At 36.3% G+C, this 22,907-nt stretch overlaps 5 protein-coding genes and 1 non-coding gene across 10 annotated transcripts; 5 read left to right on the plus strand and 1 right to left on the minus strand.

The window, feature by feature from the left end:
• The first annotated feature begins 1,513 nt into the window (after nt 1–1,513).
• Nucleotides 1,514–1,587, plus strand: TRNAI-AAU. Its single transcript has one exon. It is a non-coding gene; the product is annotated as a tRNA-Ile (tRNA).
• Nucleotides 1,588–1,827: 240 nt separating this feature from the next.
• On the plus strand, nt 1,828–3,810 carry LOC107860359 (oxygen-evolving enhancer protein 1, chloroplastic). Its single transcript, XM_016705683.2, has 2 exons — nt 1,828–2,270; nt 2,891–3,810. The coding sequence occupies exons 1-2, from the start codon at nt 2,031–2,033 to the stop codon at nt 3,647–3,649; spliced, it is 999 nt and encodes a 332-aa protein (XP_016561169.1). The 5' UTR covers nt 1,828–2,030; the 3' UTR covers nt 3,650–3,810.
• An 812-nt stretch (nt 3,811–4,622) lies between these two features.
• LOC107860360 lies at nt 4,623–8,206 on the minus strand. 4 transcript variants are annotated; one of them, XM_016705684.2, is made up of 8 exons: nt 8,064–8,206; nt 7,769–7,996; nt 6,744–6,962; nt 5,856–5,942; nt 5,355–5,501; nt 5,199–5,225; nt 5,018–5,113; nt 4,623–4,920 (listed from the first exon to the last, which is right to left on the minus strand). In XM_016705684.2, the coding sequence occupies exons 2-8, from the start codon at nt 7,970–7,972 to the stop codon at nt 4,720–4,722; spliced, it is 981 nt and encodes a 326-aa protein (XP_016561170.1). In that variant the 5' UTR covers nt 7,973–7,996; nt 8,064–8,206; the 3' UTR covers nt 4,623–4,719. The 4 variants fall into 4 exon arrangements, with proteins under 4 accessions (XP_016561170.1, XP_016561171.1, XP_016561172.1 ...); XM_016705685.2 differs by having other exon boundaries at nt 7,769–8,003; nt 8,064–8,177; XM_016705686.2 differs by having other exon boundaries at nt 6,744–6,972; nt 7,769–8,143.
• Nucleotides 8,207–11,511: 3,305 nt separating this feature from the next.
• Nucleotides 11,512–12,036, plus strand: LOC107860362 (molybdopterin synthase sulfur carrier subunit). Its single transcript, XM_016705687.2, has one exon. The coding sequence runs from the start codon at nt 11,528–11,530 to the stop codon at nt 11,837–11,839; it is 312 nt and encodes a 103-aa protein (XP_016561173.1). The 5' UTR covers nt 11,512–11,527; the 3' UTR covers nt 11,840–12,036.
• An 860-nt stretch (nt 12,037–12,896) lies between these two features.
• Nucleotides 12,897–20,919, plus strand: LOC107860364 (CASP-like protein 5C1). The gene is made up of 3 exons (XM_016705692.2): nt 12,897–13,451; nt 20,237–20,369; nt 20,442–20,919. The coding sequence occupies exons 1-3, from the start codon at nt 13,321–13,323 to the stop codon at nt 20,634–20,636; spliced, it is 459 nt and encodes a 152-aa protein (XP_016561178.1). The 5' UTR covers nt 12,897–13,320; the 3' UTR covers nt 20,637–20,919.
• A 33-nt stretch (nt 20,920–20,952) lies between these two features.
• Nucleotides 20,953–22,518, plus strand: LOC107860363 (CASP-like protein ARALYDRAFT_485429). 2 transcript variants are annotated; one of them, XM_016705690.2, is made up of 4 exons: nt 20,953–21,074; nt 21,636–21,785; nt 21,988–22,120; nt 22,210–22,518. In XM_016705690.2, coding segments are annotated over exons 1-4 (480 nt in total). In that variant the 5' UTR covers nt 20,953–21,072; the 3' UTR covers nt 22,405–22,518. The 2 variants fall into 2 exon arrangements, with proteins under 2 accessions (XP_016561176.1, XP_016561175.1); XM_016705689.2 differs by lacking the exon at nt 20,953–21,074 and having other exon boundaries at nt 21,171–21,785.
• The last annotated feature ends 389 nt before the right edge of the window (nt 22,519–22,907 follow it).

The following is a 22,907-nucleotide window of genomic DNA, read 5'->3' on the forward strand; positions in this document are numbered from 1 at the left end:
AATGGACCAACAAGAGTTGAGGGAGAGGCCTCTCTTATCCCTCATGCTGATGATGCTTTGATTACGAGTTTTTTCCTTCCATAACCACCTAACCATCTTTGGCCGATTTTGGTGATCTCACAAAGTATGAGATCATGAAAGTTGGCTTACCCACTTGCTATTGGCTCGATACTGGGCAACATTTATCCCTTCTCATTTCCTCTATGTTTCGACATATCAAATGTGGTGGTCTTTTGTATGTGCTGAAATTTAGAAATATTGGTGATCATTTTGCTGCTTTTGACCATCAAAATGGTTTCTTCTGGTACCCACACAACTGATCTTCTGGTACCCACACAACTGATCTTGAAAGTTGCAATCAACAAACAAAGCAGTCGGTCTACAAACATTTTGATCAGGTTGTACCTTGCAAGACATTGATTAGTTGTATGCAAGGGTTCGATTTACTTTTCCGTCGTGCCTTTGAGTTGCTATGCACACGTGATGGTGTATATGACCGGGCAGTATGGAAACACAACCATATAGAGTTAACTGTTTTGCCTTCTCATGTGGGAATATTACAATGTGTCCATCCAGAGAGTGACAAGATTATGCAAAAAGCTTCAACTCTTTTTGAGGTTATTAAAGCCAATGTTATAGTTGTAGCAGGCTACAAGACTCTTTTTAGAGAATTGTTTTGTCGGACATTGCTAAGGATATTTATTTTACACCAAAGTAGTGATGGAAGGTCTATCAAGAATCCCAGACATGTGAGGAAGTTCTTCGTTTATGTTTAGCCAGGGGATTTTGACAATGTTGTTGTTGGTGCAAGGCTTTACAATGCGAACCTTGAGGACAAGGTTCTTATTGGGGTCAGAGGTATTGTAATGAATGGGCCTAGCCCCGTATTGGCAGAACAACCCAAGACCATATTAAGTGGCTATGTGTAGGATGCGGGTTGATAAATAGCACTTGTGGGAGCAAAATAGCTTATGCAAATTGTGATAATTGTTCAGGCAATGACTATGCTTTCCATCCCCAATTCTCTCTAGTCCTCTCATCCCCTTCTACTATTATTCCTCTTCTTTATAATGTAATTTCTCCTTTCCGTATTAATTAAAGTTGATTAGTTTTGTTCACTTTGTGTATTGATCGTTGTGTTGAGAATTCGGGTTCGTTACAAACTCTAAGAACAAGAAACTGCAAGCAGACATCACCAAAAACTCTAAGAACAAGAAACTACAAGTGTAGCACTACTTATTTTGGATATGTCCTTAGTAAGATGTAAGTGTAATTGTTCCATATTCTGTCTAAACTTTAAAATAATTATTGTCTTGATAAAATTAAATTAAATCATACACATAATCTGTTCTGTAATTAAACAGAACGAACTCCATAATTTGAGCCAAAATGGCCCGAATAGGATACTCTATAGCCTGAATTGCTGTTAACAATAATCATTAGTTTAAATGGATTCGTTTAGCCGAAGAATATTAGTTCTTTAAATAAAAAGATGATAGCAGAGTAGGCATCTGGCCCATTAGCTCAGTTGGTTAGAGCGTCGTGCTAATAACGCGAAGGTCGCAGGTTCGAGACCTGCATGGGCCAATTTTTTTCCAACTACCTCTCTTTTTTTGGCCTGTCATCTCCCACTACATACATGCTCCTCTGTTCATTCAAACTCTGCCAAATAAGTACAAATACCAAATGTAACATGGCATAACAAATACTACAATGGTGGGACCTATTGATTGTTTATTTATCTAATTCTCATAATATCAAATTAAAAAAAAAAAAAAAGTGATTGTCAATCAATATTATTACAAGATTGAATGAGTGGAATATCTTTATCCTAAATATTGATATTGCCACATGTCAAGCTAACAAACCAATGAAACAAAACCTTATCCTATATATCTTATCTTACTCACAGCAAAACCACCAAAGTTAATCTCTGCAATCTCACCATCCAACTGTCACACTTCTTAGTTTCTAATAAACAGAAACTACATAGAACCAAAAAACTGATCATCAGAAAAAAAAAAGAAATAATGGCCTCTCTACAAGCAGCTGCTACTCTTATGCAACCAACTAAGATTGGTGGTGTCTCTGCTAGAAACAACTTGCAGTTGAGGTCATCTCAAAGTGTGAACAAGACATTTGGTGTTGAACAAGGTGCAGCTAGGCTTACTTGCTCTTTGCAATGTGATCTTAAAGATTTTGCTCAAAAGTGTACTGATGCTGCCAAGATTGCTGGATTTGCTCTTGCCACTTCTGCCCTCGTTGTCTCGGTAAGTTCATGTCGTAGCTTTGTTAAATTAAAAGTTTAAACTGTTAGGTAGAACACATTTTCATTTAACTGTTAGGTGGATGCTACTGTTTTTTTTTTTTTTTAAAAGAAAGATTGGGCAGCAAAAAGGTTAAAATGCTTGAATAACTTTCAATACCCTGTCAATAAGCTGAGGAACTTTAAATAGCCAACATGAAGCACGTAATATGCATTATTTGAAATTTAAAATTCTAAACCATCTCAACAAACTAAACAAATTGACAAATATTTAAAATTTAAATTCATCCTAAAACTAAACAATTTATTGGGCAGTAACTAAATGCAAAACTCTACCTTAGTAATCAACTCATTGTCAATGTTACAGCAAATAAAACATTCTTTAAGCATCCACGCATTATAATCACTATGAGATTATCTTCTAAGAAGGTGAAATAGCAGCCAAAAATTCTCTATCAGTCTCAAAGGAACTTTGATGGCTCATACAATAACTTATAACTGCTTTCGGAATGTTCATCTTGTCATCTATAGCTCTTTTTCCTTTAATGATCAATGTTTTATGCGTTTTTGATGTCTTTGTGTCGAGTGAGAAGATTTCTAAAGATTTGCAACTTGGTCGTATAGGGAGCCAATGCAGAAGGAGTTCCAAAACGTCTGACCTATGATGAGATTCAGAGCAAGACATACATGGAAGTAAAGGGAACTGGAACTGCCAACCAGTGCCCTACCGTAGATGGAGGTGTTGATAGCTTTGCCTTCAAGCCAGGCAAATACAACGCCAAGAAGTTGTGCTTAGAGCCCACATCATTCACCGTGAAGGCAGAGGGTGTAAACAAGAATTCAGCCCCAGAATTCCAAAAAACCAAGCTCATGACCCGCTTAACCTACACTTTGGATGAGATTGAGGGACCTTTTGAAGTATCTCCTGATGGCACCGTTAAGTTTGAGGAGAAGGATGGAATTGATTACGCCGCTGTTACTGTCCAGCTTCCTGGTGGTGAGCGCGTTCCCTTCCTTTTCACCATCAAACAACTTGTGGCATCTGGAAAGCCCGACAGCTTCAGTGGTGACTTCCTTGTGCCATCATACAGAGGTTCATCGTTTCTTGACCCAAAGGGCAGGGGTGGATCCACTGGTTATGACAATGCTGTTGCATTGCCAGCTGGAGGCAGAGGAGACGAGGAGGAGCTCGAGAAGGAGAACTTAAAGAATACAGCGTCTTCAAGAGGAAAGATCACATTTAGTGTGACCAAGAGCAACCCAGCGACTGGTGAGGTGATTGGAGTGTTTGAGAGCGTTCAGCCATCTGATACTGATCTTGGGGCAAAGACCCCTAAGGATGTAAAAATCCAGGGTATCTGGTATGCCCAGCTTGAGTCATAGAGAGATCTTAGACCTTGTGGATGATTTTCTTGGTTTTTAATTTTGTTAAAAGTTACAAGGTTTGAACTTTATGTGACCCAATTGGACAAGTAATGAGACAACTATCTTGCTGTATATTATCAAGCATAAGTAATGATCCATTCAGATAGTGAGTTGCAAAATGCTTCTAATGCTGATGTTTACTTGAATTGCATAGTGTTCATCTCAGAAAAGTACAAACGTGAATGCAATTTACATTGTCGTCAAATCTGTATCTATGTCTGGCATAGTAAGTATTGTTGAGTGATCGATACACATAGTAAATCTCAGACATTTACCTGAGACACGCCCATCCAGTTGAGAAATGTCGAACACTATTGCCGTCCAGATAAAGGCAATGAAATGGTGATCCTTACCAATTACCAATCTGACAATTGACAAAGGGTAGGGTTCAATACACAGTTTGTGAATCAGTAAGAAAGATAAAATTTGCATCTAGAATAGCTTACGCGAACTAAATGAAACCATCTTGATATGCCACGCAACACCAAAAGGTGATTTTCCTTGGTGTCAATAAGTTCAAAATATGAGAGAAGGTCAGAGTAAGTACTAATCAAGTCATGGTAAAAACTTTAAAACATGAAAGGTCATCTCATTAGTTTCAATTGAACACCATTTAGATACAATGCGAAAATTTTGGATACAGCTTATCAGTTTTTATATCGTTTAGGATTTCAGAAAATACCTTTTATCTAAAGCTGCATTATTGTCATTTTCATGTTCTCAAAGAAAGCAATCATTTATAAATATTTATTCATTCTACATAATAACGGCATCATGAACAAAGTCATTCATGCCAACAACTAACGGATGACAATTAAAAGGAACATAGGAAACAAGGAAAGAATAAGCACTCTGGTGAAGTTATTGGTTGGCTTATTTACTGCATCTTTCTCGAGCAAGGTTTTGCGTAAGAAGAACATGGCGAGAAGCATTTACTTTCACACAAACGATCACTTTATAAAGAGAATGAAGGAGTACAATTATAGGGGATATCTGGAAATATATGACGGACATCAAGAATTATGAAGCTACAGGTCATCATCACTAATGTATTTCTCTATGGTGTCAATGCACACGACTACAGATTTCCCTTTAGTCATTGCCTCTGCAAGCTTCGCTCGTGCCTTCTCATGGCGACGCAAAATGAGGATTGTGTTCAATACAGCCCATCTCACCTGAGAATCTGCTTTCTTCTGTGTAAATCCCAGGCTTTTCAGTAATGCATCCAACTGTCGAGCAGATATTTTTATTAGCAATCCAAGAACTAAATAAACCTAGAAAGTAGTTTTTTCTTCAGAGTATTGAAGGCTGAGGAATGACATAAACCTGATTAATGTCAGACAGGCCTCCTTCAGCGTACCCGAACAAAAGATATTCAGTTGCTACACCTGCCAGTGCGATGCATGAAAACCTGTTCAGCATCTGCTAGAAGTGTTTTATTAGTGAAGGAATCATAAAACAGGTCAAAGAAATACACATACATGATAATTATGATAAAAATAAGTACCGTGGCTGTTACTTTTCCACTATTTACCTGCATGGCGATAAATCAGGGTCAAATTATAGAAAGAGTAATAATATTCTTACATGATTATTGCCCAGCCCAGAAATCTTGCAACAGAAAGCTTAAAGGAGGAAGAAAGATTGAAAGGAGACTACCTACTTCCTCAGTAAACTCAAAGTCCACAAAGGCTGTTCCTGCTTGGATGTTCAACGATCCTTGCTTCTTCAAAGCATCCAAACTAGTGAGTGTATACCCCTTAGGAAGAATACCCAGCAAGTAGGCAATCAAGAAATGCCCAGCTTCATGCTAGATAAGAATTGGGGATGAAGAGCTTGTTACAAGACAAGTCATGGAAAAGAAAGGCCAAATTAATGAAGACTTCCAGGGAGAGAAAAGTAGAGGTAAAGGATGAGGAAATTAAATCCTTGTGTATTAAAGACTTTGCAAGCAGGAACAAGCAAATGAAGAACCAAATTCTGAATATAAATCAATTCGGAAGTCTTTTGCAAGACGTTCCATTCAAAGAGAGTTGAAAACTAAAGCCTTTTTAGTTTTTTTTTTTTTTCGAGGAAAGTTGAAAACTAACTAGTATTTAGTATTCAGCAATTGCATGCGTCGGAGAGAGAGAGACAGAAAGAGAATGAGAGAGATGAATCTCACTTGAATAACCCTGTTATGGTACTTCTGACTGAAAGTATGGCCAATTGTGTCAAGGACCAAAGCACCAACACCTCCATTGAAAGAAACCTATGCACAAAATATGGATACCTCAGCAATTATGCTTGAAATGTTTCAGAACACATAACTCCATATTTTAGGCTTGTTACTTTCACCTTTGTTCACTTGATTAAGCCGAAACAGTCAACACTCAAATATACATAAACAAGAGCGTAACCTGTTATCACAAGGTTAAGATTGTTCTCCTTTATATTCCTGATATATGACATAACATGAAACTAGAAAATTATCAAGAGCATGTCCCCAATGTGATTTCTAAACGTTGAGAAATGGCAGCACGAGGAAAGAAAAAGTGTTATTTATCTGGAAATGTGTCAAGCTAGCAACTTTTTCATGAAAGCTTGACTTTTACAGAGTAATTTCGTAGTTAGACGTGCATGTGATAAAATTGGTCTTTGACAACCCTTTTGGAGTAAAGCTATAGGAGCACTATATTGGAGATGTTGGTTATATTGGTTAATTTTTTTGTTTCAGTTCTTGTCCTCTTCTGTTAAAGATCTTCTTTAACCTCTATTGCAGATTTATCTCTTTCAAAACACCTTCTATAAAAGAAAACTGAAGTTGATGACCACTAGAAATGTGGTTATTTGTTCCTAGCAATTTGTTTAAAGTAAAACTAAACTTTGAGTTTCTCAGGGAGAAGCAGCCCTCAATCTTGTAAAACTCACAGCAAATCAATTGCTTGGTGAATAACGTCTGACCTTTGCGACAAATTTTCAAGAAATCTCTAAAGAGAAGATATAAAAATTGCTCCATGAACAGCCAAGAGGAATTCCAGAAGACAAATTGAAAGGCATCTAAGGAGTTTACCAAGTCTAGTGTCCACAGAAACAGAACCCCAAGTGAAACAAAAAGGATCTGTTGTGGGCTCAAATCAAGCGCATACCATGCGGCAGAACCACCTAATACAGCAGCAACCTGCAGATTTCTTTCAATCGCACCAAGGGTGGCATCAACTGGTGATAGAAGAGATACGGTTTCTATTCCATTCAACCTCAATTCATCCAATGAATACAGCCTCTGTGGTACCTGCATGAACCTACACATAAAGTTAAAGCAGTTTTCCTACATAAGCTCACAGAATTACAAGGCGAATGTCCTACAAACTTGTAAGACTAAAGAAGATTTCTAGCATAAGTTCAGAGAATAACAAGGGCAATGTCCTTTAAAATTAACAAGGCCAATGTGCAATAAAATTGAAATGACAAACTATTCAACCTAGTTAGATGTATAGGGTAAAACCGGAGAGGAGCATGGGCGATTCAGGAGAGGACGCCTGGCCTAAAAGGACAGGTCGAAATGACTCAGCAAGAATGACATCAGTGAGAGCGAGATTTACAGTTTGTGATCCCCAGGGTTTAGCTACAAGTAGTACCTTACCTTCTTGTTGTAGACCATTTGGTTTTCATTCACTTACTAGCACTATACTCAAACGTTGTAATCTTGAGTTCTGAAATGCTCGAGGTCCTTGCTATTTTCCGGTGACACTGCCAGCCACTCACATTATTTACTTATTTCCCTGTTTGTTATTGATTCTTTACTTGTTATTTTTTCATATATCAGATATGCATTGTCAAAGCAAAGTAATATAAACAACTTCTTGATTTGATCTATCTCAATTCCCGTGTCCTTGAGCCACATCTATAAGTTCAACTGTACTAATTTAAGGGTAAACACCAGTTCAACTGTACAATTCACGTGGATCGCTTAGTGCCCCTCTTCCATCAATAGGTACTCCCAAGCCATCGACCAAGTTGCTTAAAAAACATTGTAATATCTTATATATAACTAAAAACTATAAAAAATTAAATGCAGAGAACATAGCAAAAATGAACCTGTCTAGCGGCACCGAAACATCTAAGACCACCAGGTTTGCCCTGCAAATCCTTGACAAGAGACAATGCAGCCCTTTCATCTCCCTTTATTAACTCCTTATCCACTTGTTCCAACACTGATAAGCTCGAAACTATCCTTGAATTGCTCAATCGCAACTGGGAACAACATAGCAATCCACCACAATATGCAGCACTACTCCCCATTCAATTATCACCTACATCAACTAACTGCAAACTACACAATGAATGTATAATTAATTAGAAAATTAAACAGTGAAACAGACAAGGTTTCTACCATTTCAGTTCAGTTCAGTTCAGCCACACAAACATAAGGCTATCTGGCTTAAAACTTTTTAGGATAAACTGCACCAAATACCCCTGTGACTTTTCTAGACGCGTTTCATGCATGGTAAAATCAAATATTCTCATTTTAACTATAACTATCATTTTAGCTCCAAAAAATTGTCCCAGAATAATTGTTACTTTAAAATTTTAATACTAAATTAATAATCATTTTTGATTAGATTTTTAAAATTTTAAAGTATGCATAATATTTAAGAAAAAAAATAATGGAGTAATTTAGTACATTACCTTATATTTATTAGTTTCTTAATGAACATTAAAATACCTAAATTTATACAAATATATCTGAGCAAAATATAATGACAGTCCGTTACACTTGTTAGTAAATTTCTTTTAGACATTTGAACGATATGTTTCTATTGAAAACACAAAGTGTTTATATAGTAAACATATCCAACATAAAAATTATGGTATGATGATGAATTTTTTATACTGTAAAGCTAAATTTCATACTAGATAAAATATTAATAAAATTATTTTTCTAATGTATAGAGCTTTAAATTCACAAAGATTTTTATTAATTTTTTTTTAATTTGAATTAGGTAGGCAATCCTAATATTTTGTAATATAAATATATATTTGCTTCGGTGTCCCTAAGCATTTTTTAAACTGTTTTTGTGCCCTCTTTTCCAATCTTCCCCTCTCTCACTCGCGTAGATTTCTTTGAGTTGTGTCGGAAATTAGGGCTGCAATACTACTTTGATTTATTCTACTTTCGGGTTCAGGTATATTCCTCTTTGATTACTTCTTTTATGTGAAAATGAAAATAGTAGTTTTGGGAAAATTCCATCATTCTAAAGTTGCTCAAATTACCACATGGAATATGTGAATAGGCGTTGAAAATTGCTCCGTAAAGGAAGAGTTTAGTCAAAGTGGATTGAGCACTTTGATAATTTGCTAAAATCACTTGTTTATGGAGAATTTGACCTTATTTTGAAAGATGCTAATTAACTATTCCCTGTTATTATCCTTTGCTTATATATAGAAGCCTAGAAACAGTGCTTCAGGAGTCACACAGACCCGTTTATGGAATCAACTTGAATCTATTTTCCAGTTTCTGTCAAAAAATCAAGGAAACTAGAAATAAAGGAAAGAAATTGAAAAGATAATCATTAGACTAGAACACAAATTCCAGGTGATCGTGTGAATGTCTTTATAGATGAACAAACATGTACCATCAACCAGCCTGCCATGAAGCCCATTGTAAGGTCCTATAACACGGATAGCAGGTACGGGCTTCACCAGGATGATTTAGATTGAAAGAAAATAGTATAAGTTAGCCAACAGTTGTAAAGAATTACTACTACTATTTAGATTCCATTGGTAGAACTGCTTCTCTACCAATGGAATGGAGTATCCTTCTGTGAGATAGCATCAGCCACTTTTCCTTAAAACTGTAGTCCACCCAAAGTATAAAAGAGTTCTGTAACTTGTAGTAACACCTTTCTCTCTAGTAAACTAGGAGGGAAAATTGGGCACCTTAGGCCAAATGATGATCAGTCAATTATCTTAAACTTCTTTAATCATGTCATATAAGTAGTAGTAAAAGAGAATATTTGAGAATAAGGCAAACATTAGTTCAATGGGAGAAAACTTTGATCGAAAACATGACATCAAAGTTTAAATTGATTAGGTAATAGTTGACGTGTTAAAACTCATGAAAACTGTATTAATAATATCATTTGTAGAATGGTGTCTAGATATCGTTTAATTAGATGTCGTTTGTTGGGTGTAATGCTTTTTCGCTACGTTTGATGGATATGCTAGCGGTGATGCCTTTTAACATATCAATCAAATGTAGTGGAAAAGAATTACACTGAACTCTGTTAATTTATGTGCCACTTTGATATCTGCTCCACTTTGTGGGACTACACTAGGTATGTTATTATTAACACTGATATCATAGAATGAAGAAAAATATACGTGTCTTCTTTTAAATGGGGTCTATACCAAATTTTGCTCAAATTAATTTTGAAACTTTATTTAGAATTCTACAAGTTTACTATGGTAAGTGTTAGAGTGGGTAAAAGTCCCACATTGATTGGGGAATGGACTGGTGGTTTGTTTATATGGATTTGGACAATCCTCCTCTCATGAGCTAGCTTTTGAGGTTGAATTAGGCCTAAGATCCATTCTTTACATCTTGTGGATTTCATTGGGAATGTTGTTGTTGTATTTGGAATTCAACAAGTTAGTGGATTATATATGGGTGAATTCTGGAAGTGTAGTTTGATTGTATTTGTATCTACTATCTATAACATACCATAATAGGGTGTAATGCCTTGTACATATCGGTGTATCTTTATCCTATCTACTTCCCTTATGTGGTTAGCTGGTTGCTTTGCTTTTTCCTTACTTTTTTTTTTTTTGGGGTGGGGGTGGGGGGGTTGAGTATTTATGATATAGTCAGTGTATCTTTTTCGCATTTGTTTCTTAAGTATGTTTGTCACTTTTTGTTGTTACTAAGAAAACCAATAATTCTATACTCTTTTAGTCTCTGTCACATTTTCTTGTTTCTTCTTAGATATAAGTTTGTTTTTGTCATTATTACTAAGTAATCCAACACTTCTCTACTCTTTTAGTGGCTGTCATTTTTTCAATTCTTAACTAAGTGTCAATTTCTGTTTTGGAAATCCAACACTTCTATACTCTTTACAAATTTATCTTAACCATAATGTAAGTACATGGATGTAGTGGACTTCACTTTGAGTTTACCCTTTCTTTTAGTTCTCCTCATTCTTTTTAAAATGACTTTGTTAATTTTGCATTGAACTTGATGTGATGAAAGAAGGAACGTTCTTTTCTTTCATTGTAAAGTCTGTGGACTTGGGTTAATGTTTTTGGTCAATTGCAAATGCATTACAGTTAGTCAAGTTCACAGACAAGACATTAACCCAAGTTAGAAATGCATTACAGTTAGAAATCCACTAACATGGCCAAAACTGACCAACATTTATGTAATAAAAAACTTAAATGTTGGACAGTTTTGGCCATGTTAGTGGATTTCTAAGGTCAATACTATTTTTGTGTTGTCAGTTAGTCTACTTATAGAAAACTTATTATTAGATTTCAACTTGTTGTAGAAGTTAAATTTTTTAGTTCCGTAATTATTTTGTTGTAATTTCTTAGGAAACAGAAGGAGATCCTTTTAAATATTCAGTTATTGTTTAATTTAAGAGCGCGAATAGTATGATTTGGTCATTGTCGTGGTGTTTATTACTTAGCTCCCGTCGTTGAGATTACACTGGGTATATTGTTGTTGTCCTTGAGAAAAAACTATATGCTACTTCTGTCGTCAATTTTGATTCCTCAAAAACCATGACTTTGGAGTTAGAGCATAAGTAATAGATGTTACCACTGCTGTTGAATTTGCTGGACAGGTTATTTGCAATAGTCATGATTGATAAACAAATTGACAGTAAAGATGTGAAAGCTCTGCAAAATGACGATGAGAATAGATCTCTTCAAATTAAGTTTCTGTTTTTTGCCCGCGCTAGAGATCTGACTGGCATGACTGAAATGCCATTGGAAGTATCTTACGGTAGTACTGCCGGTGATTGCTTGAATAAGGTCATTTCTCGCTTCCCACGCTTGGAAGAGATCCGTGGGTGCATACTTCTTGCCCGAAATGAGGAATACACAGCTGAGTCCACCACTGTGAAAGATGGAGATGAATTGGCCATTATACCTCCTATTAGTGGAGGCTAACTCAGTTTCTGAACTGCAGATACAGGGAAGTCGAACTCTGTTGTACTTGTATTTATGTGATCATTTTACTAAGTTGTGTCTGCTATCTATGGAAGAATGTGTAGCAACGTGAACTAAGCTCACTGCCAAGTGAACAGCTTTCATGGGCGACCATGAAAGATCCTAAAATGTTCTACTTAAGGTACCTTGTTGCTGCATTTGCTTTGTATCTCGTTATTTTGCTACCATATTTTTCTTGCATTCCTGCCTCGGAAAGTTTTTTTTTGAGTCGAGGGTCTACCAGAATGGGTATGTTATTGTTGTAGTGGAACCTTGATGGATTTGCAAAATTTGTCCTATGAGGATGACCATCTTTGTAAAAAAATTATATCGTCCAAACGAGAAATCTTTTCCCATCCAAACCCCCCACACAAAGCGGAGGTTTGCGTTTCAACTTGGCTCTACATTTACTTACTAGGAAATGAAACAAATTTAGTGGATTTCTTTATATTTAAACTAAACCAAAACAAAGGTAATACACCTCTTTGATTTTGTCGATTTATATAGACATGAATATGCCACAAAGTTATATGTGATTGCACCACAAGAACATAAGGTTTATTTGAATAATAGGTTAATCACAAGCATTTACTTATCATTTTCTTCTTTTTCTTTCGTTTACCTGGGGATGTAGGATGACAACATCCACAATCAAATATGGTATATTTGGGGAGAAATCGCAACTCTAATATGGAACTAAGATGGTATCATAATTATAACTATTGATTAGTGGTTTAAATTAAGACAAACATATCACAAGTTCACATTTGCATGTTGTTCTTTCATCGTAACTGTTAAAAGGATGCTAACCATCTCATTACCCAAAAGCTACTAAAGCCTTACAAGGAAACCATCTGTCTCAAATGTCACATACCTTCTCGTTCTTCAATGATAACACTATAACACATAATTGCCTTATTTCATCTGACGTGTTACATGAATCATCTTCTCAATAATAAAATTTCACTTTTGTAACAAGCTAGATTTATCATCATGTACTTAATAATGAGAATTAAAATATCCTGGATGAAAAGGAAAAATGGTCAAATGATAATTGTGTTAAAAAAGAAAAAGAGAGAGAGAGAGATGCTGAAAAGTCCACCACCGTCACCATCTCAATTTCAGTATTCCCTTACCAAAGAAGCTCGCTCTTTCTTTAGCAAACCAAACACATCAAATTCCCCAAATTAAAACCTCAACAAAATCAAAAACATTTAAGAGGAGAGAAAATTACAGTTGGGCTTACAAACAAACATCAAACCTTATCATTAATTTCCCCCCCTAAAATTGTTGTTTTCCTCTTTTCGGTTGAGGGTTGGCTTGTTCCAACGTGGCATGGGATGCGTAAAAACCTAAAATTGGAGTATGACAAACACCTCAGTTCATAATTGTATTAGTGAAATTGTAGTAGTAGGAGTCTCTGGCATGTCGGTGAGGAGGACATGGATGAACTTCCAGGGACTATGGGTACTAGTGCTAGCCTGGCTTTGAGATTAGGACAAGCTGCTTTCTCCGTTGCTTCACTGCTTTTCATGTGTTTGGATATTCCTTTTTACAGCTTCACTTCTTTCTGGTAATGGGTTCCCTTTTTCTTTCTTTTTATTGTTTCTTTGATTCTTGAATCTTTTTCTTTTTTTTGGAGAATTCTGTGTTGATGTGTTTGTATGTTTCCATATGCATTTTGATAAAATTTTGTAATCTTGAAACTGGAATTGATTGGATTATAGAAGATTTGAGTTACCAATTTATAGCCTTCAATTTTTGACCTAGCGGTGGAATTTCTGTTGATCATTTCTTAACAAGTTGGTATTTTTTATTTGCTTGGTGGGTGGAGAAAACTAGTTTGCTAGCTCAGTTGTTCCTTCATATAGAATGTGAATTGAGGTAAGAGTAGATTGATAATGCTGTGTTCATTTGGGAACTTCAACCGTACATCTGTTTAAAACGAGACAGGAGGAATGAAAATTGAATATTATGTGGAGCCATTTCAGTTGGAAGGCTGCAGGGCGTCACTTTCTTTAGCTGCTCCCAGAGGCATCTACTATGAAGTATGAATTTATTTCCTAAAGAGCCAAGCAATTGTTATGTTATGATAAGTTGATGGTGGCAAATGGAGTGACGGCGTATTGCCTTTTAAATTGACTAGCTAGAAGAAACTATAAAATAGATATGGAGTAGGTTTATAAGGATTGGAAGAGAACAGTAGGGGGGAATAAATATTTAACAAAAATATTTTTAAAAAACAAGGTGAGAGCAAGTAGAATAGGTCAATGAGAGATTTATCTTCTAGAGGTCATCTGGCTGATGATGTTTGTGATATGGAAAGAACAACGTGCTGTTGGAATATCAGCTGTTCTTTCTCCTGGAAACGTTGTTCATGTTACTTTGTAAAATGTGTGTTGATCTGTACGGACTAGTAAAATCTAGTTTTTAACTCGGTGGTGACAACTGGCATGCATTTATAGACGAGCCTGATATGGATATGAAATATATCCATCTCTTTCTCCTCCTCGTTATTATCATTTATGTTTTTGCCGTGACGATATTAACTTCATTTTTCGTGTTAGGAATCATCTCGCGACACATTGATTGAGATAGACCCACCTCTTTCTCCTCCTCCTCATTTATGTTCCTATCATGACGGATATTAACTTCATTTGTCGTGTTAGGTTGAGACACGAGGTACATAGATTGAGATAGATCCTCCTCTTTCTCCTCATCGTCGTCATCATTTTTATGTTTCTGGCGTGAAGGGTATTAACTTCATTTGTAGTTTTAGGGGAGACACGAGAGTTTGACATGTTAGGGTGAGACGCGAGACCTTGTCGTGTTAGTGTGAGACACGAGGCACATTGATTGACATAGACCCACGTCTTTCTCCTCCTCGTCATCATCATTTGTGTTTCCGTCACAACAAATATTTTGTCGCATTAGCGTGAGACACGAGACACATTGATTTTGGTGTGTTATTTGACGTTTTCTCGCATGTGATCTGTGTATTTGTCGTTTTATTGTTTGTCTAGTGTATCTTTCTTCATGAGTTTTATGCATTACTGAATTAGGAAATACTGAGTGGACGGTTATATGTAATGTACCGAAACTTTTCCAGAGAATAGTGACATTTGTGGAACGTCAGCCCAGTGTTTTGGATGGCGAAAGACAACGAATGGCGACGAGGCTCTGCCTCGTCACACGGCGAGGCGAGCGCCTTTTGGAAATGCGGCGACAATTAATACCAAAAAAAATAAAATATTTAATTGCATGTGTAAACAATCAAAATCTCATTAGCAAAAGCAAATATTTAAGACAACTAAAAATAGATGGTAGATACTAAAAGTATAGAACTTGAATGACTCAACAATTGATAAAACATGCAATACTAAAACTATAAAAATTTATTCTTCTTCAAGATTACGATATTAATTAGTACTATATTATATAAGTTATACAATTTATAAATTAAAAAACCCGAATTTTTACTCAAAGTCATAGAGAGTGAGTCCACTGTTTTTTGACTCTTTGAGAAAACTGGAAAAAAATAAAAACAGAGGAAGAAGAAGAAAAGAAACACAGAGGAGAAAATCAGCGGAAGAAGAAAGTAGAAGAAAAGACTCAAGAAGAAATCAGTGGAGAAAATAAGAAGAAGAAAGAAAACGAAAAAAAATAGAGAACCGACATAGTACTTACTAGTCGTCGCCGCCGGAATCACTCACCGAGTCGCCTTAGTCATAGTCGCCTCTCAAGTCTCAAAGCAAAATGGAAATAAAAGTCCTAAAGTTACCTTTTGTCCTTAAAGCCCTAATTTTAACAACAAATTTAAAAAGGTGTCGCCTTTAGCGCCTCGCCTCACCTCGTCGCCATTGTTGCCTTTCGCAGGTCGCATCGCCACAAAGGCAGACGGCAACAACGCCTCACCTCGCCATTCGCCATTGGCGACATTGCTCTCACCATTGATAACACTACAGCAGCCAAATGTTTTTGGTTGTGAGTTTCCATGATAAATAGGTGAGAGAACTAACACCTACTAAGCAGTGTTATCAATGGCGCTTGCCATGTTGCCAATGGCGAATGGCGAGGCAAGGCGAGGCGCAACCTGCGAAAGGTGACGCCAAGGCGAGGATGGCGACACGGCGAGGCGAGGCGACAAAGGCAACACTTTTTTATCTTTTTAAAAAAATTAGGGTTTTAGGGATAAAAGTTAATTTTAGGGCTTTTTTTTCTATTTCGGTTCGACTGATTTACTGCATGTGCAACTGCGACCAAGACCTAAGGCAAGTGTGCCTGTGACTTTGTGCGAGATTCTGGCGACCGGCAACTCCAGTTACTGGTAAGTGTCATTTTCGCTTATTTTTTTTCTACTTTCCTCTTCTTACTCCGGCGACTGGTACATACTTATTTCTTCTTGATTTCTTCTCTTACTTTCTTCTTCTTTTTTTCCTTCTTCTATTTCTTCCTCTTTTTTTGTTTCTCACAAGTCACAAAGAGTAGACTATATTACTGTAACAGTAAAAAATGTGTTGAAAAATAGTAAACAACATGTAAAAAAATCTGTTTTTTCTATAACTTATATAATATGCTAATTAATATCGTAATTGAAATAATTTTTTAGTATCTATCTAATATCTATTTTTAATTTTTGACTTGAAATATTTCCTAATATATTATTGCTGATGAGATTTTGTTCATTTATATATGCCATTAATTACTTTAATTTTTTTGTATCAGTTGTCGCCGCACTTTCGAAAGGGATCGTCTCGCGACACATTGATTGAGATAGGCCCACCTCTTTCTCCTCCTCATTTATGTTCCTATCATGACGGATATTAACTTCATTTGTCGTGTTAGGCTGAGACACGAGGCACATAGATTGAGATAGATCCACCTCTTTCTCCTCAGCGTCGTCATCATTTTTATGTTTCTGGCGTGAAGGGTATTAACTTCATTTGTAGTTTTAGGGGAGACACGAGAGTTTGACATGTTAGGGTGAGATGCGAGACCTTGTCATGTTAGTGTGAGACACGAGGCGCATTGATTGACATAGACCCACGTCTTTCTCCTCCCCGTCATCATCATTTGTGTTTCTGTCGCAACAAATATTTTGTCGCATTAGCGTGAGACACGAGACATTGATTTTGGTGTGTTATTTGACGTTTTCTCGCATGTGATCTGTGTATTTGTTGTTTTATTGTTTGTCTAGTGTATCTTTCTTCATGTGTATTTGTTGTTTTATTGTTTTGTCTAGCATTTCTTTCTTCATGAGTTTTATACATTAATGCATTAAGAAATCCTAAGTGGACGGTTATATGTCATGTACCGAAACTTTTCCAGAAGAATAGTGACATTTGTGGAACGTCAGCCCAGTGTTTTGGATGGTGAAAGGCAACGAATGGCGACGAGGCGAGCGCCTTTTGGAAATGCGGCGACAATTAATACCAAAATAAAGTAAAATATTTAATTGCATATGGAAACAATCAAAATCTCATTAGCAAAAGCAAATAGTTAAGACAACTAAAAATAGATGTAGATACTAAAAGTATAGAACTTGAATGACTCAACAATTCATAAAAAAAAACAATACTAAAACTATAAAAATTTATTCTTCTTCAAGATTACAATATTAATTAGTACTATATTATATAAGTTATACAATTTATAAATTAAAAAACCCGAATTTTTACTCAAAGTCATAGAGAGTGAGTCCACTGTTTTTTGACTCTTTGTGAAAACTGGAAAAAAATAAAAACAGAGGAAGAAGAAGAAAAGAAACGCAGAGGAGAAAATCAGCGGAAGAAGAAAGTAGAAGAAAAGAATCAAGAAGAAATCAGTGGAGAAAATAATAAGAACAAAGAAAGCGAAAAAAAATAGAGAACCGACTTAGTACTTACCAGTCGCCGCTGCCGGAGTCGCCGGAATCACTCACTGAGTCACCTTAGTTGCCTAAGACATAGTCGCCTCTCAAGTCTCAGGGGTATCAGTCAAAGCAAAATGGTAATAAAAGCCCTAAAGTTACCTTTTGTCCTTAAAATCCTAATTTTAACGACATTAAAAAGGTGTCGCCTTTAGTGCCTCGCCTCGTCGCCATTCTCGCCGTTCACAGGTCGCATCACCGCGAAGGCAGATGGCGACAACGCCTCGCCTCGCCATTCGCCATTGGCGACATTGCGCTCACCATTGATAACACTGCGGCAGCCAAATGTTTTTGGTTGTGAGTTTCAATGATAAATAGGTGAGAGAACTAACACCTACTAAGCAGTGTTGTCAATGGCGCTCACCACGTCGCCGATGGCGAATGGCGAAGCGAGGCAGTGTCGCAACCTGCCTTCATGGCACTGCGACTTGCGAAAGGTGACGCCAAGAGAGGATGGCGACACGGCGAGGCGACAACTTTTTATTTTTTTTTTGTAAAAAATTAGGGTTTTAGGAATAAAATGTAATTTTAGGGATTTTTGTTCTATTTCGGTTGACTGGTTGACTGATTTACTGCATGTGCGACTGCGACCAAGACCTAAGGCAAGTATGCCTGTGACTGCGAGATTCTGGCGACCGTCGACGGCGACTCCGGTTACTGGTAAGTGTCGTTTTCTCTTATTTTTTTTTCTACTTTTTTCTTCTTCTTACTCCTGCGACTGTTACATACTGACTTCTTCTTTTTCTTTTCTTGATTTCTTCTCTTACTTTCTCCTTCCTCTGTTTTTCTTCTTTTTCTTCCTCTTTTTTTGTTTCTCACAGTTCACGCAGAGTACACTGTATTACTGTAACAGTATAAAATGTGTAAAAAAATAGTAAACAACATGTAAAAAATCTATTTTTTCTATAACTTAAATAATATACTAATTAATATAGTAATTGAAATAATTTTTTAGTATCTATCTAATATCTATTTTTAATTTTTGACTTGAAATATTTCCTAATATATTAGTGCTGTTGAGATTTTGATCATTTATATATGCCATTAATTACTTTAATTTTTTTTATCAATTGTCGCCGCACTTTCAAAAGGCGATCGCCTCACTGCGTGGCGTGGCGAGGCAGAGCCTTGTCGCCTTTCGCCGTCCAAAACACTGCTACTAGGTGGTGCCTTACATGACCCACTAAGTTAGCTTAGGTGTACACAAAGGATCTCTGGGTAAAGTTAGTCAGGTGTAAATATTTTGGTTGATTTTGAATGGTGCTTTAAGGATCCATGCATATGTAGTTGTGTTGTTTCTCGTTCAGTTTAATCATCAGTGGCTGTCGATGGTGTTGTTCTGGAAGTAATGGTAGAATATTTCCTAGCACATTGTAGATAGACAATATTTGGTAGCTCTCTTATTTTCCCAAGAACATTTGGAGATCTGGAGTTAATAACAGCTTTTACTTATACTGTATTGGCTTTGTCTTAAGAGCTGCAAGTCGGAAGTGTTTTGGGCTCAGCAGTTCCATATTTGTTACCAATCGAAAGATCATATTGAATTCATGTGCTTCTTCATTGAAATAATAAAGACCTATCATCTTTTGAGGCCATGGTTCAGTATTTCTTTGGTTGATGATGATATCAGATCATACAACTCTTTGTGTCTTCGCCTGTAAGATGTTATTCCTGCATTTCTTCTACCATTTTTGTTCTTTCAGGAGTTGGAGTTTCCTGCATGTGATCTCTAGAGAACCGCTTTGGTCACAGTGGTAATAGGTATAACCAAACAATTTATAACTGATGTAATGAGTCATTTGTCGATATGGGGTTGGGATGGCGGCGCTTTATGATCTCTCCTCTGCCCTTTCTCTCTTTTTGACGTTTTGTAAACAAGAAAAGTAAGTTATAAGTGCGTCCAGTATTTTATTTTATTTTTTCTTGAGAATTAAGTGCGCGTCCAGTATTTGGCTACCGATACGTGGTTTGAGCCAATTGTCTATTTATGGTTATTCTCTAAAAACAGTATGTGTGTTAAACGATTTCAAATTTACTTCACTTATCAAGGGAAAAGGAAAAATAAGAACTTTTTGACTCCAGTATTGAAGTATGCAAAGCATCGAAACTTGTGGTTAAAAACGGAAATGAAAAGCATGGCACTATAGCATTAGGATTTGAAGGATGTGTTCATCCAGATGATGAAGAGCTATTGTAGTTAATTTGTGTATATACTATACTACATCTTTTTCTTTTTGTAACCATTATCTGCTAGATATCATCACAGCTATTAACCTCTTGGAAGCATCACTTTATCAGAGGTCCTGAAGTATATTCTATGTTATTTAAATGAATTAATTGCGCCTGCACAGAAATATCTAGACGTCACGGAGTATCAGAACATGATTTTCTACCTGAGAAGGTGCAAATTTTTCTGCTAATTTACCCACTTTAACTTTTGTTGCTTGTAGCCTTTTGGTGACAGTTATGGGTTTGGTTATGGCGTGGAGCTTGACACTAGCAATGGTGGATGCTTTCTCTGTTATTATCAAACGCCCATCTCGTCAGCCTGGATTAATCTCACTTGTTGTATTAGGAGATTGGGTATGTGCCTTCAGTATACTTAAAAATCTGCCTTATATAATCATCTTCTAATCAAATACTATCTCGTATCAGGTCCTGTCATTTCTGTCACTAGCTGCATCATGTTCAACAGCTAGTGTGGCTGACTGGCTTATTCATTCACATAGATCAATATGCGAGGGAAATTTATGCACCCGTTATCAGTTCTCCGCTGCCATGGCTCTCTTGTCTTGGTTTCTGACATTTGCGTCATCGCTCTTCAATCTTTGGATTCTTCCCAGCTTATAATACTCAATACATCTCTCTGTTGCAATGTCGAGATATTCAGAATATCCCTGATGGAATTTACACGGCTTTGTAAATAAATGGCACAACTTCCATATAGTATATTGGAGTTCATATATAGTTAACTGTAAATGGAACACAAAGTTCAGAATAAGAAAATGTACTACTATAGAAGTGAAGTAATATCAGTGATCCATTGTTGGACAAAATGTAAAAAAAATTTGACTCTGATGCTTATTGCTTCAGTCAATTATGGTGAAGGCAGTTGAAATCAAAGTTTCATGAATCTCTTCTTCTATTTCTTTTTTTATTTTAGGGGTCGCATATATATGTCTTATCATCTTCGATATTCCCTTCTATAGTTTGAGGTTGGCAAAAAGAACCCGGTGCATGATGCATTTCACGTTCAAGCTGGTGTGTTGCGGCATCTTTACCGTTCATGTAAGTTTATATTATAATTAATTAATTACTTTTTTATAATTTTGTTTACCGGGATGTGAATAAAGGATAAAAGATGAACAATTATGATGTTCTACTTGCAAAATCCTAATGGAAGTCAAGTGAAATACGATCCTAAATATGTGTGAAAAAGGAAAAAGAAAGCCAAAAGAGCTGAGTGATGATGGATGAAAAAGTCACAAAAGTCCACCGTCACCACCTCAATTTCAGTATCCCATTACCAAAGAAGTTGTTTCTTTCTTTCACAAGGTTCAACAAAAGACATTGAGTGAGTGAGTGAGTGAGTGAGATTACAGTTGGCTTAGAAACAAACATAAAACCTTATCATTAATTTCCTCCATAAAATTGTTGTTTTCCTCCTTTCCTTGTGTTCGGTTGACGGTTGGCTTCTTCCTCCCTTGATGTAAAGCGTGGCGTGGCATGCGTACAAAACTAAAATTTCACTATGATAAATACCTCAGTTCATATGTTTAGTATAATCATAGTACTACTTCTCTCTCGCTTTTCTAAGTTTAGTATAATCAGAATACTAGTTTTTCTCAGGCATTTCAGTAACAACGACATGGATGAGTTTCCAGGGACTGTGGGTACTACTGCTAGTTTGGCTTTGAGATTAGGACAGGTTGTTTTCTCCATTGGTTCACTACTTTTCATGCGTATGGATGTTCATTTCTATAACGTAATATCTTTCTGGTAATTTCTCTTTTGACCTTTCTTCTATTTATTTTTTTCTGTCCTTCCTCGGACCATGTGCATAGCGGGAGCTTTAGTGTAGTGGTCAGTCCTTTTTTTGTTTCTGAGATGAATGATATCATTAATCAGTCAGTTTTTTTTTTTTTTTTTCATTATTGAATCTTTTATGGTACATTACCCACTTAACCTTTGGTGCTTGCAGCCTTTTGGCGACGGTCATGGGTTTGATGACGTCATGGAGCTTGACACTAGCCACAGTGGATGCAATCTCAGTTGTTGTTAGACCCCAAGCTCATCACTCTGGACTAATCGCAGTTATTGTAGTAGGAGATTGGGTATGTGTCTTGTTCACTATACTGAAAAAACTGCGTAGTATTATTGTCTTCTTTCTAATCAAATATTATCGCGTTGTTGCATCTAACAGGTCCTGTCATTTTTGTCGCTAGCTGCATCGTGCTCAACAGCTAGTGTGCTAGACTTCCTGATTCACTCTCGTACACTAACATGCGATGGATACGTATGCCTCCAGTATCAACTCTCCGCTGTCATGGCTTTCTTTGCTTGGTTTCTGACATTTGCATCAGCCCTTTTAAATCTCTGGCATCTTCCCAGCATGTAATAATGCTCTCTCTACTGCAATGTTGATATCAATAATAATTTGCTGGAAATGGGACTTTGGTCCTTGTTGTTTTAGTCAATTATGTTTAAGAAGGTTGTAATCAAGTTTCATGAATCTTTTGGTGCTTGTCGCTAATTTTATTTTCGATAATTCGATCGACTACACCAGGCAAAAAGTTGGCATGAATTAGGGATTGGGAAAGATCAGAAGGGGGTGTTGTAACATCATTACCGTCAATCTAAGATTATATTAGGAATACAAATTTTCCTAATCTCTTGTGAATCCATATTCACGATTCAGTATTAGTGAAAACTAAAACTTATTTTTCACTTTAAGGAATTGTATTTGAAATTTTCTTGGACAAACACCACAATAAAATATTTTATCGAAAAAGATAAAAAATTACTCATGGCCAAACAGCTACTAAATTTTATAGGTTGGATGGACAATGTAAAATGTAAAAAAGAGAGTTATAAAATTAGTTATTTAACATATTTTTGTAA

Source organism: Capsicum annuum, chromosome 2 (assembly GCF_002878395.1).
Source record: "Capsicum annuum cultivar UCD-10X-F1 chromosome 2, UCD10Xv1.1, whole genome shotgun sequence".
Taxonomy (NCBI): Eukaryota; Viridiplantae; Streptophyta; class Magnoliopsida; order Solanales; family Solanaceae; genus Capsicum; species Capsicum annuum.